At 38.9% G+C, this 12927-nt stretch overlaps 1 protein-coding gene across 16 annotated transcripts in view; it reads left to right on the forward strand.

Annotated features, from left to right (window-relative positions):
• Positions 1 to 12927, forward strand: part of DMD (dystrophin) — a 984302-nt gene that overhangs the window by 71173 nt on the left and 900202 nt on the right. For 10 of the 16 annotated variants that reach the window (XM_083438935.1, XM_083438912.1, XM_083438939.1 and 7 more), the window contains exon 1: positions 3094 to 3197. The exons of 4 other annotated variants lie outside the window; for them this stretch is intronic. In XM_083438935.1, coding sequence (XP_083295061.1) covers positions 3101 to 3197 — 97 coding nt within the window. In that variant the 5' untranslated portion in view covers positions 3094 to 3100. Of the gene's footprint in view, positions 1 to 3045; positions 3198 to 12927 lie in introns of those variants that run through there. 2 more of the 16 variants (XM_083438940.1, XM_083438921.1) reach the window with 2 other exon arrangements.

Raw genomic sequence — 12927 nt, forward strand, 5'->3', positions numbered from 1 at the left:
CAATTCTTTGTTACTGTCTGGATGTTTTAACAATTGAAATGCAGATACCAAGAAAATATTTTTTATGTATTCTAAATTTATGGGGCCTTCAAAGTCAGTCTTCCTTTTATTGTCTCTTTTCAGTTCAGAAATGACTTGAACCGACAACAAAAAAAGGAGCTGACAGCAGTTTTTTTAAGATAGCCACTTTATAGCTACACACTTTGCAACTATATGATAGGGCAACCTATGTTGCCTTGAATACAAAATTAGCTTGTTGATATGTGCAGCTACAGACTGAGGAGCAGATGTAGTAAGTCTAATTCTAACTTATTTACATAAAATCTCTAAAAGGACATGTTATTTCCATGGTGCCATATCTATAGCATCTAATAAATTTTCCATCTTGTTCCATTAAGCCAATCTTATTGTCTCTGCTAATTTGATTTTTAAGAGGAAAATGACATCATTGCTCACCCAGAAAGCAGCTGATTGCCAAGATACAGATTTTAGGCTGCAGAGTTGAGCTAATCTTACGTGGGGAAGTGGAATGAATGGTGGGGAGGCATTTTCACCTCCAGATTACCATGCTTCATGCTTTCCCTTGTAAAATTCACACGAGACTAATTCTCCTCACTGGAACAAAGTTGTCTGAGAATATTAAGCACTCCTACAAAGCACCCCTCTGCTTCACTAGATATTATGACTCATTTGGGTGTAGTATCCCTGATCTCTGACAAGTAAAGATATACGGGCCAAACCAGCCTGTAGTGAAGCAGGTTCTGTGGTGGTTTGACACTGGTGCATTGTTTGCTGAATGGTGAACAACTGTGTAGCTGAGTGGAGGGACTCTTAATGAAAATCTGAATTGTGATGGCAAAAGAACTCATGTAAAGGACCGAATAAGGGCATCAGAAAATTTTATGAAAAGGAATTGGGTTTCCCAGCCAATTCTACATATGTAATATTTAATTTCTATTATTATTTATTTAGTTTTCATCAAAGCTTTATTAGACTTCAAGCTGCAATAGATTTGTCTTCCAAGAAACTGTTCTAATCTCAAACCTTTCCTGAAGCCGTAGGCTTGAAAAATAAATGAGGATTAATTTGGTTTACATAATTTAACTACTCTATTCTAAACTTAAAAATGGAAAGTGTAATGCTGGTGGTCAACAAAAGAGGTTTAAAGACTGTCTCAAGGCAATTTTTTTTAAAATGTAGTATAAACACCAACAATTGGGAAACACTTGCCTGCGAGCGCTCCAATTGGAGAACAGCCTTTACCAAAGGTGTCATGGGCTTTGAAGACTCTTGAACTCAGGACGCAAGGGAGAAATGTACTAAGAGGAAGGCGCACTTGGCAAATCTACACCGTAATCAACTCCCACCAGGAAACCAATGTCCCCACTGTGGAAGAACGTATAAATCCAGAATTGGCCTCCACAGTCACTTACGGACTCATTGTTAAAACCGTGTTTATGGAATCTTACTTACTTACTTACTTACTTACTTGGCTACGAGTGATCACCAAAGAAGAAGAAGACATAATTGGCTTTAAACAGCTGGTATAATAGACACTGTTGTGATAATCTGGCTGTTTTGGCTATTTAAAATGGACTTGCAATCCTATACATGTTTCCTCAGAAGTAAGCCCCATTAAGTTCACTAAGACTTGAAAGCGGTATAGTGCTACTGTACTCATGTCCCGCTTGTGGGCTTGCCATACATATCTGGTTGGCCACTTGTATGCTAGACTATATGGGTCTTTAGTCGGATCTTAACAGGGTCTTATGTACTTAAATGTGCATAGAATTCTAACCTACATCTGTGCCTTTGTAAACAGGATCATTTTGCGGGTCAATGTGGGTTAAGAACAGTGCTGGTACATGGTTGTCATGCACAATTTGCACCATGTGGACAATTGTGTGAAAACCCGTTGAAGTTCAGTATTTGTTATGTGAACTTGCATTGTGAGTTTGGTGGAAGAATACCAAAGCACACACCCCTATCTGATCAGATTTATTCATTCTACCAATCAGATTTGTAGCAGGGAATCTTGGGTATAAGGGGGAAAGTGATGTATTTACTTCAACATTATGTACCTTCTAGATATCTCCCGCCCTATCTATCTACAAGATTTTTTTAAAAAAGTTGTGTGTTTGTCTACCCATATTCTTCATGTCAGCTATGAATAAAGGAAACTAGCTGTTTCTTTAAAAATTCATGTGGCTATTAATATTCTTTAGGCAGTACTTACTGATGGTGTAGTTGAAGGGGGGCGTTGTTTTAAATTAGCCTCACTAACCTGTCACTCACCAGATATTTTAGCTGTGTCTGGTATCATTTGAGAGATCAGATGCTACTAACAGAACCACAAAAACTACTTCCCTCTTCAAGTACATAAATAACAGTTAGGGGCAAGCAATCACCTGCAGGTATAGAAAATCTATTAGGTTTGAATTGAGTGCTCTTGTCTCATTAGAGAGCTATTCATTAGGATTCACAGATATGAATGCAATTTTGCTTTGGATATCGTGTTGATAATGAAGTATGAGTAAGGACATGAATAATGTGCCCCGATACTGTATTTCTTGGGACTCTTTCCCAAGGAAAGTTTGAATGAAGTGATGGTGTGATTTGATAGGAATTAGTAAGTATTTAACTAAAGTATAAATAACAGAAGACGACTGTGGGGAAGGGGGGGGGGGAGAAGGGGGAAGAAATGCCGTTCCTTCCTCCCCGGAAAACCGTTCTGGTTTAAGAAAAGCTGCAAGCTTTAATAATCAGTGAAAGAGAGCACACGAATGCCAGGATTTGGAAGAGATTTGCAGATGCACTGCTCTCTGAGGCAGAAAGAAGGCTCATTAAATGCAGGATGCTGCTGTGTCTCATTGTGTGTTTGCACTAAGGTATAGGTTTGCCAGGCTGACGTATCAGATAAAGTCAGAGTGGTTACCACACCAGCAGTGTAGCAGCTGCATAATAAATGATGGAGAGAATCATGTTAGGCATGCCCACCTAACCTAACTTGAATCATGCGAAAGGGGAGCTATTGGAATTCAAATAGACTTTCTAGTTCCCAGCAGTCGGCAGCAATAGAATGCTTTCAGGAAGATGACAGATGCAGGGGAAAGATGCTGTTTTGCACTATCTTGATTTGTTACCGCAGCCAACTTATTGGCATGATGGAGTGACGAGAAAAGCAGCTGGCATGGAAGGTAGGATGATCAAAGCCTTTGCATTGTCGTGAATGTCATTAGAAACTGACCATGACAAAGCATATGTTAGAATGAGCCTCTGTTGATAATGGCAGAGGATTTGTTGCTCAGGTCTTGAAACTCTCTGAAAACAGTGTTGCTTCTGCAAAATGGATTTTTGAATTGCATTTCTGCTTGCATTACGTCTTTTGTGCTTGCTTCTCACCTCGGGGAGCCACTTGCCTGAAAGATATTGTTATGAAAGGGTAAGGTTAGAGAACAAAGTGTTTTCGAAGTCTGGGGAAGCCCAGGTAAGGGGAAGGAAACAGCCCAGAAACCTCAAACGTTTCATAGGGTTTAGTTGCATGGTCTTTGACTTCAAAATGCTGGCATATACATAGAGCTTGAGGAAATGAAGCTGCATATTTTGAACATTCTGAAATAGCAAATAGTATTGCAGGTTCTGTTTTTGTAGTTTGCTTTGCCAACAGGGTTTCATCCTCCCCTTTTTAGTTCTTGCTGTGTGCTCACTTGTGTATTATTATTATAAAGAGGAAATTCATGTATATCTCCTGCAGGGTCTTTCAACAACTCTAGCATCTGTTTCAGCTACTGAACTGTATTCACGTTTTGCCAACTTGATGTCTGCCCAGCTGGGTCTATCATTTCTCGCATGATTACTGTTCTTAATTTCTCTGTATCAGCTTGTTTCAGATATAATTTTGAAAACTGCTAATGAGAAATGACGGCAAATGTGAAATCATTTGAAATGGAATATATGGGTGTTTTTCATTGTTGCTTTTTAGCACAGAGGATATTCCAAATAATCATCTCCCAGTCTGTAATGTTCATTATTCAGTTGCTGGATTGTTGTTTTGTTAGTATAGGTGAGCAATAAGCCAAAGTTTCAGGTGACTTTGTTAGAAAGTTTTGAGTTTATGTGAAAAAACAGTCTCTCAGCTCCATGTATCAATTCCCTTCACCCCTCTTCCCTCATTCCTAGTGAGCAATATTATAGCAACATGCATGATTCATCCTGATCACCTGTACAAGGTTGAGTCTTGCTGTTTATACCTTATTGGGAAAGAATGATTAATTAATTGCCAGTTTCCTGCTTTGTGGAAATAATGTTTGCTCACATTAAAAAGTAAGCTTATTAAGAAGTGGGCTGAAATAAACTCTATAATAATACCTAAGTTAGATAAAATGTATATGTGAGTTTGTTAGACATTTGCAATCTGATATCTCATCAGCTAACACCTCAGTACTCTCATTTAAATATCATATCTGTATGTTCGTGCTAACATCAAGTTCAGTGATTGGCTGCAAACATGATTGATGTTTTAAGTGGCATCTGAATATACTTTTATATAGATAAAGGGAGCAGCTTGATATTAAAGTGGTGTTATTCTAAAACCAGGCAAAAATTAGTAACTTGGTATTTGCCAGGTACAAATTATTACAACAAACTTGGTATTAGCCATTTTCAGCATTTCAGCTTATTTCCTTGAATTTAAAAAAAATGTGAAGTTTAAAGTGCACAGAAAAAATATAAAGGTTGTTAATTTTCAGTATACAAACTTGTTCAGAGATTGAACTATGGTAATAATATCCTAATAAAATTCAAATGCTCTCTAGGCAGGCTTGAATATCTCTAAGGATGCAGCAGGTGTATATTCTCTTTTCTTGCACCTATTTTCCAGATTCATAGCATTTTCTTTCAAGTTGCTAAAGTGCATGCTTCTGATTTTGCTTTTGTAAAGATAATAGAAGGCTGTCGCCATCTAATTGAAAATAGTGATTTTATAGTTTGCTTACATTTTGTCAAGAAGTGTGTGAACTTTGGACTACATTAAGACAACACTAGGTGGAGCTAGCAGTTGATTATATACAAAATACAGCATCAAAGGCTCGGGTTAAGCTGCCTAATGTGCAAGCTGATTTCTATAAAAATAATGGTAATAATTTTTCAAAAACCCTGTCAAGCTTGAAGTCAAACCTTCAAGTCAGGAAATGCTAAAGTTGCTGGAGTTTGAAGGAAATAGACTTCAGCTGGTCCAGACACTGTCCTGCTTAATGAGTGTCATGCGAGGTAATGCTGCAAACATGGGCACAGGTAGAGGGATCACAGAAAGCAAATGGAAATGAAGGCATAAAATAAGCAGCTTTTTATTCGAGTATACAATTTATCTCATTTGTATCCTCTGTTGTTTCAAGGAACAATAATGTATCCCTCCCTATTTTCAAAATATTGGATTACATAAATATTTTGGACTTTTTCTGAAATATTTTGTTGAAATGAAAAACTTAGATTAAATGAATGAATTGGGGGTGGGGGAATGATTACTGGCATTTTATAATGCACAAGGAAAAGTAGGCCACAACTGCATGCAAAGTTAACATCCATTTGGTTTTTCCAGTACTTTTGGCAGTGAAATGGTAACATGGAGAATCATTTAGCTGATCCTGTGCACATTTATGTGAAAATGAGTGCCAATGGGATTTACTCCCAAAGAAGTATGCAAGAGATTTAGCTTTAATAGGAATGGAAAGGGAGAGACAGGAGATCATCTATAGTCTCCCTGCGTTTCACAACATTTGGAGAGTGTTGATAAATCTAGAGGCCTGGTTGGTAGTCTAGTACTACCCTGGCTCCAAACCTTGAGAAAAATGACATCCAGGTAGAATCACTAGTTGAAAATAGGTTGGGTTTTATGTTGCCTTTGAATTGGGCTTGTATTGTCTCTGGATTCATTAACACACAACTGGCCAGTCATAATTTTTACTGCTCTTTATTAACCAACCTGTAGAGACCCAGCAAAAAGAGCTGTAGAATTCCAACAGAAGGAGGAAGAGCAGAGCAAGGAAGAAGTACAAACACAGCTAAGCCTCTGTGACAGGAGGGAAAGTAATAGGGTGCATGAAAACTGCAAAGGCAAGGTAGCTGAACAAATAAAGTCCAATTATAACGATTAGATACTATTTATTATTCCGTAATATTTGTAGAATGGTAGTGCCTATACTGATAATTTTATTATGTCCCTATTTTTATAGTGCTACAACTCTGAAGAATTATTGAATATCTAGGCTTATCTGATTTAAGTGGCAAGGTAATATAGATTTAAAAAATGCAAAAGCTGGTAAGCATCCAAAATGAATCCTAAGCAAAGGAAATGCTATTGCAAGATGCTGACAAAATGAGGATTTTGTTTTTTAAAACAATAGCTCAGCAAGTTTCAGCCTGTGGTTGTTAAGGCCTTCCTCATGGTCAACATGAAAAAGAAGTCTTCAAAGATCTCTTCTTACTGTATCACTTGTTTGCACTAACTGGCAACATTATATGATTAATGTATACAATTGACCGATATCTGCAGGCTTGCCACAATGGGAGTTTGAAATGTCTCAGGACACCAGGTTGAGGAAGGCTGCTGAATACAAAGAGCAGATTTTTTTAAAAAAACAGAATTCTTAACTTTGCTAAGGAAATTCAGTCCCAGATCCAGAATTGAAACTCTCTTAGCCCTTCTCTGGGCACGGTTATCCTTTCTCTCTCCTTTCTCTTTGAAGAAGTTGGTAATGATGGAAAACCATCTTGTATCTATCATCCCACCCACTTCTTGAGGTTTGGTTAGGGAACTGTGGAAAATGTATTTATTGAGCTTAAACTGTCTCTGAAGATCAAGAATGTTGGGGCTGTATTGGGGCATAAGGAGTTGACTTAAACGAAGTTAGACCATTGGTCCATTGAGCTTGGTATTTTCAACACTTAACCTGCAATGGCTGCTCATAGTTTCAAACTGGATGTTTCCAACCCTACCAGACAGCCCTGTTTAGGGAACCTTTTAATATTTGATGAATTATTGTATTTTAATATTTTGCTGGAAGCCGCCCAGAGCAGCTGGGGAAACGCAGCCAGATGGGCGGGGTATAAATAATAAATTACTACTACTACTACTACTACTACTACTACCTGGAGATGCCCGGGATTGAACCGGAGACCTTTAGCATGCTAAGCATGAGTTCTACCACTGAGCTATGGTGCTCCCCTAAAACTGACACTCCCTCTTCCCCTTAAGCAGAGGGGATGCTGCAGCAAGAGTTTGTGAGTGACTGATGTTCTTAAATGTACTTTTTAACATGTGTCAGTGATTAAGAGTAGAGGGACAAATGCAAGTGGTCAAGCACAGGTAGAGGAATTAGAAAAGAGACCTTAGGAGACAGGAAGCAAAACTGTGAACACAAAAGCTATAACTGCAAGCAGCACTGAACCCAGTTGTTTTTTGTCCTGTTTCTGATTTAAAAGGTAAAGGTAAAGGGACCCCTGACCATTAGGTCCAGTCGTGGCCGACTCTGGGGTTGCGGTGCTCATCTCGCTTTATTGGCCGAGGGAGCCGGCGTACAGCTTCCGGGTCATGTGGCCAGCGTGACTAAGCTGCTTCTGGAGAACCAGAGCAGCGCATGGAAATGCTGTTTACCTTCCCGCCAGAACAGTACCTATTTATCTCCTTGCACTTTGACGTGCTTTCGAACTGCTAGGTTGGCAGGAGCAGGGACCGAGCAACGGGAGCTCGCCCCGTCACAGGGATTCGAACCGCTGACCTTCTGATCGGCAAGTCCTAGGCTCTGTGGTTTAACCCACAGCGCAACCCGTGTCCCTGTTTCTGATTTAGAAGTGGGGAAATTGGTTTTTGGGGAGAAAAGGGAAAAACAGAGAAATCATATGTCATTTTTCATGATACGTTAGCAGTTAATATATTAAAAGAGGCTCATAGGAGGGTATTCCACGGTTTGAGAACCACTACCCTACATTAACACCTGACAGAAGTTAATGTGTCCTAATGATTGTATGGAACCAGATTTAGATGCAATGGTGGGCTCTTCTTGTCTACTCTTTCTTTGCTGCTCCTGTTGCATAGAAAAAATCTGGGTTTTGTTTGACAGGACTACCAGCCAAAGTATGTGTGAAAACATGACAAGCTGGTTAGAAATGATGGGCTACTTTGAAAAGTATACTGCTTACTCCCTGAAGGAGCACAATTATATTTGTCAGTTAACATTTACTGAGATGCATGCTAGCTCGTGTGAAGAATTTTCTCTCTTTTTTTTACAATAAAACCTATTTTAATTAGCTCATTTGAGTCCCTCTGTCTTAATGAGAAATCATTGAGGAGGGAAAATCATTTGAGAGAGGCAATTATGGACGAAACAGAGTTTGTGAAAGCCTTTTGAATGAGAGAGAGAGAGACTAACATCCAGTAAAAATGCTGAGAGAATAAACTGACCAGATTCTGAAAGACTCAAACGAATAGTACTGGGAATCCAAAAGAGGATTACCAAAAATGACTTGAGCCTTGAAATCAAATCTCGTGCCACAGAAGTGAAAGTATCCTGATTCACATTATTGAGACTTCCGTCATTAATATTTTACATAACATCTGACTTTTCTTTACCCTCATAGTGTTGCAAACAGTGTTCTTGATGTCTGAACACTGTTACTATTGTTGGGCAGTACTGTATAAGCAAACAAGTACAAGTCAGTCCCAAAGGTACTGTTAGGGTAATAATCTTCAAACCTCGGACATCTGAGATAGTTATTTCAAGCTTTTGAGCATCTGTACTTGCCATTATCAGCTGTATTAAGATACTCTTTAGAAGCACCTCCAGCTGTGTGAAAAGAATCGCTTTTCCATGAGTTGATCTACATGAGTTGATCTCCGGCCAAGGCACAGTCTGACCCCCCTCCTTTGGTAATCCTCATAGAACTCTAGCCCAATGGTTGCCATTAATTTGATTCTGATTTGATTTTAAAATGAATTGATTTTAGAATGCTGTGTTACTTTTATTGTTGTTAGCCACTCTGAGCCTGGCTTCGGCTGGGGAGGGCGGGATATAAATAAAAAAAATTATTATTATTATTATTATTATTATTATTATTATTATTATTATTAGGGGTTGCATCTGAATAGCACACAAACCCTGTTTAGGTATCATCTGTGCTTTTTTCTGGGTGTACTCAAGGGTTTGCAGTACCAGCACCATTATTCTAGAAGAAAAACACTGGGTATTATAAATAGGGACCATGCTCAATAGCCCACCTCCCACATTATAAATGCCAAGTAGCATCCACACATACAACATGAACATTTTCAAGGAGTGAGCCTTTGCATGGGCAGCTGTACATGCAAAGGCTTCTGTTTGTCCTGGATTTCGTTGGTAGATTGGGTTCCAGATTGTAACAAAGCCTTTTCATGTAACATGTATGTGCAAAAGCACCCTCCTTGCAGCTGTTTCTGCTGGGCATGCAAACAGTATGGAAAAGGGCTAATCACTGTCCATGATGTCAAAGGCAGGGCTACTCAGCCCGCCCCAGTCCCTATTATCATGTTTGCCTTAATCAAGAGTGCTGCAGTGCCTAAAGAGGGCTAGACATGTGGGCAGTTGTATGTTGAATTGAATCCAGGGAATCAGTGGTGCCCCACTTTCCAGTTCCATGGGGAAAACCTCACATGATCAAGCTCACTCAAATTGTTGCATCATTCAGATGCTGCCCTAGCATCATGGGTTCAATTCATGGAACAGCAATGCTTCCATTATGGGTGGAAGTCTGGGGGCCCTTATTAAAACTAAGAAGGCCCACCTCCTGAGCACTTGGTTTTAGCCAAGTCATGCCTGTCTATTGCATAGTGGGGGGTTCACCTAATGATTCCCACTTCCACAATGGGGCTTTTCCTCTCTAGCCCCTCAAATCGGCTCTGAGGGGGCTGGGAGAATCCCCCAGAACAATGTGCAGGGAAAGTGGGACCATTTCATCTGTTTGTAATAGTGCCCTGTTGAATTCAAATGTGGAACCATGAGTTTTCTAATGGGGTTTTCAGTTAGAAGAGTTATAGGCAACATGAGACTCACCTCCTGTATCTGCTCAGCCCATAAGCTGATTTAGAGAGTGTACAAATTTTCAGGGCAGTGTCTTGGCACCTGTGGCCTACTTCTGATTTAAGATATATTCTGAAATACATCCTTTTAGGTTTCTGCCCTAGTTTCCTGAACCTCATTAATTTTTTTAAAAGGAAACTTTAGGAAATTGACGGGGGGAGGGCTTATTTCAATTCTATAGCTGACTGAAGAATAGGTATTTGAGGATAAATAGAGTGTGTTTAATTCTGACACCCACCCAATTTAGATTTGAGACATCCTATCATGCTTGAATGATGTCTGGGAGAGAATGAGTCAAAAGATATTTATGGAAACATAACAGAGCCTTCCCCCATACAGCTGAAGGAATTCAGTTACTCCACACCCGCTGCAGGAATGAATTCTTAATGTCCACTAGAGACGTGTGTTCTTTCATGAGATGAGTGGCATTTTTTTTATATTTTTCAACATGACATTTAGCTGCTGTGAGTTATTTATCTTTCTTTTTTATCTTATTCACACACAAAGATATATGCCAATAATATATCAAAATCTCATAGATAGATTAGAAATATGAAGTTTAAAAACACATAAATCTAATGGGTTATTTAAATAGCATCTGAATAGCAAATCTTTTTTCATACGACACCTTTCCAACATTCTATACATTTCTGAATGTACTAGTGAAATGCATTTTAATTCTCTGATTTCATAGGACATTAGAAATAGATTATATGTATGTGTATCAAAGTAATCTGCCAAATTACCTCTATCTGCCCCCCCCAAACCCTGATATATGCATGTATGTGATGTGGCCAGGCATAATAACTGTTTGATTCTTCATGGAATCAAAGAATACCTTGTAAGAATCTCATACTAATTCTTATTTTTGTACTAAGCAAACACATGGTAGCATGCAAATTTCTATTTTTCATTTTCCTTCATTAAGGAGTTCTCTGCTAAGATCTTTAATTCATGATAAACTATAAGTAACAATAAATGTAATATTTGATTCTAAAAGGTTTCTATAGTCAATTGTATAATCTAGAGAGCAATGCATTGCCCATTTTGTCCAATTAGTCTCTTATAGGCATTCTAGTCACATGTAGAAGCATTATTCAGACAGGCAGAGCAGGGAATAAGCATGCCAAACTCTGCCCTCCACTGCCCATCCCACGCCACTCACAGAGAGTGATGGGTGTGGTGGCAGAGGGCAGAACGCTGCATTCTCACCCCGGTTTGTGTGCTTCTTTCACATGAAAATCAAGTGCCTTAAGATGGCTATAGATTTCTCAAATTACATTTGTAGTTCTCAATATGTCAGCTCCTAATTTAATATTTACCAAATTCCTAAACAGGAAAAACAGAAGCAGATGAGGTCTCTCTGTAGTACACAATTGCATGTTGATACAAAAATATATTATTCTACAGTGTCCAGCTATGTTTTACAGCATGTCAGGTTAGGGCAGTTAACACAACAGCACCATATTGGATATAACATGGTCATGGACGGACTTTGGTCTTTCAAATTTCAGCAGCACCCTTTGTGAGGCCAAAATTCAGTGCCCCCCTGCCTTTCTGCTCAATTCACTACATCATAGTTGCAATCACCTGCAGCACCTCCTAGGCTCGGCATCCAGTGTGGCAGAAACAGTAACACTGCCCTAAATCCACTACTCTAAATCTGCCTTTGTCTTGGCAATATAAAGTAAGCAACAGCTCTGCTTTTACTGCAGAATACCTAATGTATACATAAAGGTGGTCATTGAAGCATAATCGTTTTGATGTAAGCATTCCTATTGGCCAGAGCCATTTTGTGGGGTTATATCAATCATTGTTTTTCAGGTTGTCACTTGTTTCTGGTTGTTGGAACACTTTCATTGTTGTTATATTGCACAAACTCACACTATACTTCTGAAGTGCTACTGAGTTTCCAGCAGTGAAATTTCTCACATTCTATACTTCTAAGGGCAAAAGATGTGAAGGTATTATAGGTTCTATATTTGTCTTGTAATTATTCATTGAAGGGGTGGGGGTTGGGGGAGTAACACCTAGCTAGTTAACAATAAAGGTAAAAGTCAGGTATCTGCAGTAAATCAAAGAGACATCTTTCTTTAGGGAAAAATATAAGTATTTTTTATTTCTTACGCACTCACAAAGAAAGACATCTTTTTTTCTGTGTGTGTGCGCACATTTCAAATGAGTCTCAGCTTGACTTTCCCATGGTGGATGCATTCAGCTTGGAGCTAAGAAAATGAAGATTGAAGCTTTCAAGAAGTCATATCCTTGTAATCCTATTTGCATCAATTTAACAGTACAGGTCTGAAGTTTGATATTAAAATAAACATTGTTAACCTTGGGGAGTAACCAGTGTGGGATGTCACTGATTAAACCTTGCATCACAGCATCCTGGGAGAGGAAGGGAAAGATGAGGAAATCATATATATAAAAGAGATGTTGGATACTTCTATATAATAGTTTACTGAAAAAATATATGCAAATGATGCCCCCTGCAGAAGGAGATGGTAAAGCAACAAGCTTTTCACAAACCAGAGAGATCTTATAAGGTTAAGCACTAAGGTCTTCCAGACCATAATTTGTTATTTGTGCTTATATATATAGCAGATGAGAGAGACTGAGGGAATGGAGCAAAGTATATGGGCCTGAGCATAAGTATGGGCCTGAGGCTGTCTAGGAGCGCATTTACCGGTATATCCCTCAGAGCAACTCCAATGAAGGGTAAAAAAATAATACCTGGCTTTTGAAACTAGAGCCCTGTGGCCACAAAACTAATACAGTTCTCACTTTGGATGTGTATAGTACTGCAGTCATCAGTAAA

This window comes from Podarcis tiliguerta, assembly GCF_965153285.1.
Source record: "Podarcis tiliguerta genome assembly, chromosome: 4".
Classification (NCBI taxonomy): domain Eukaryota; kingdom Metazoa; phylum Chordata; class Lepidosauria; order Squamata; family Lacertidae; genus Podarcis; species Podarcis tiliguerta.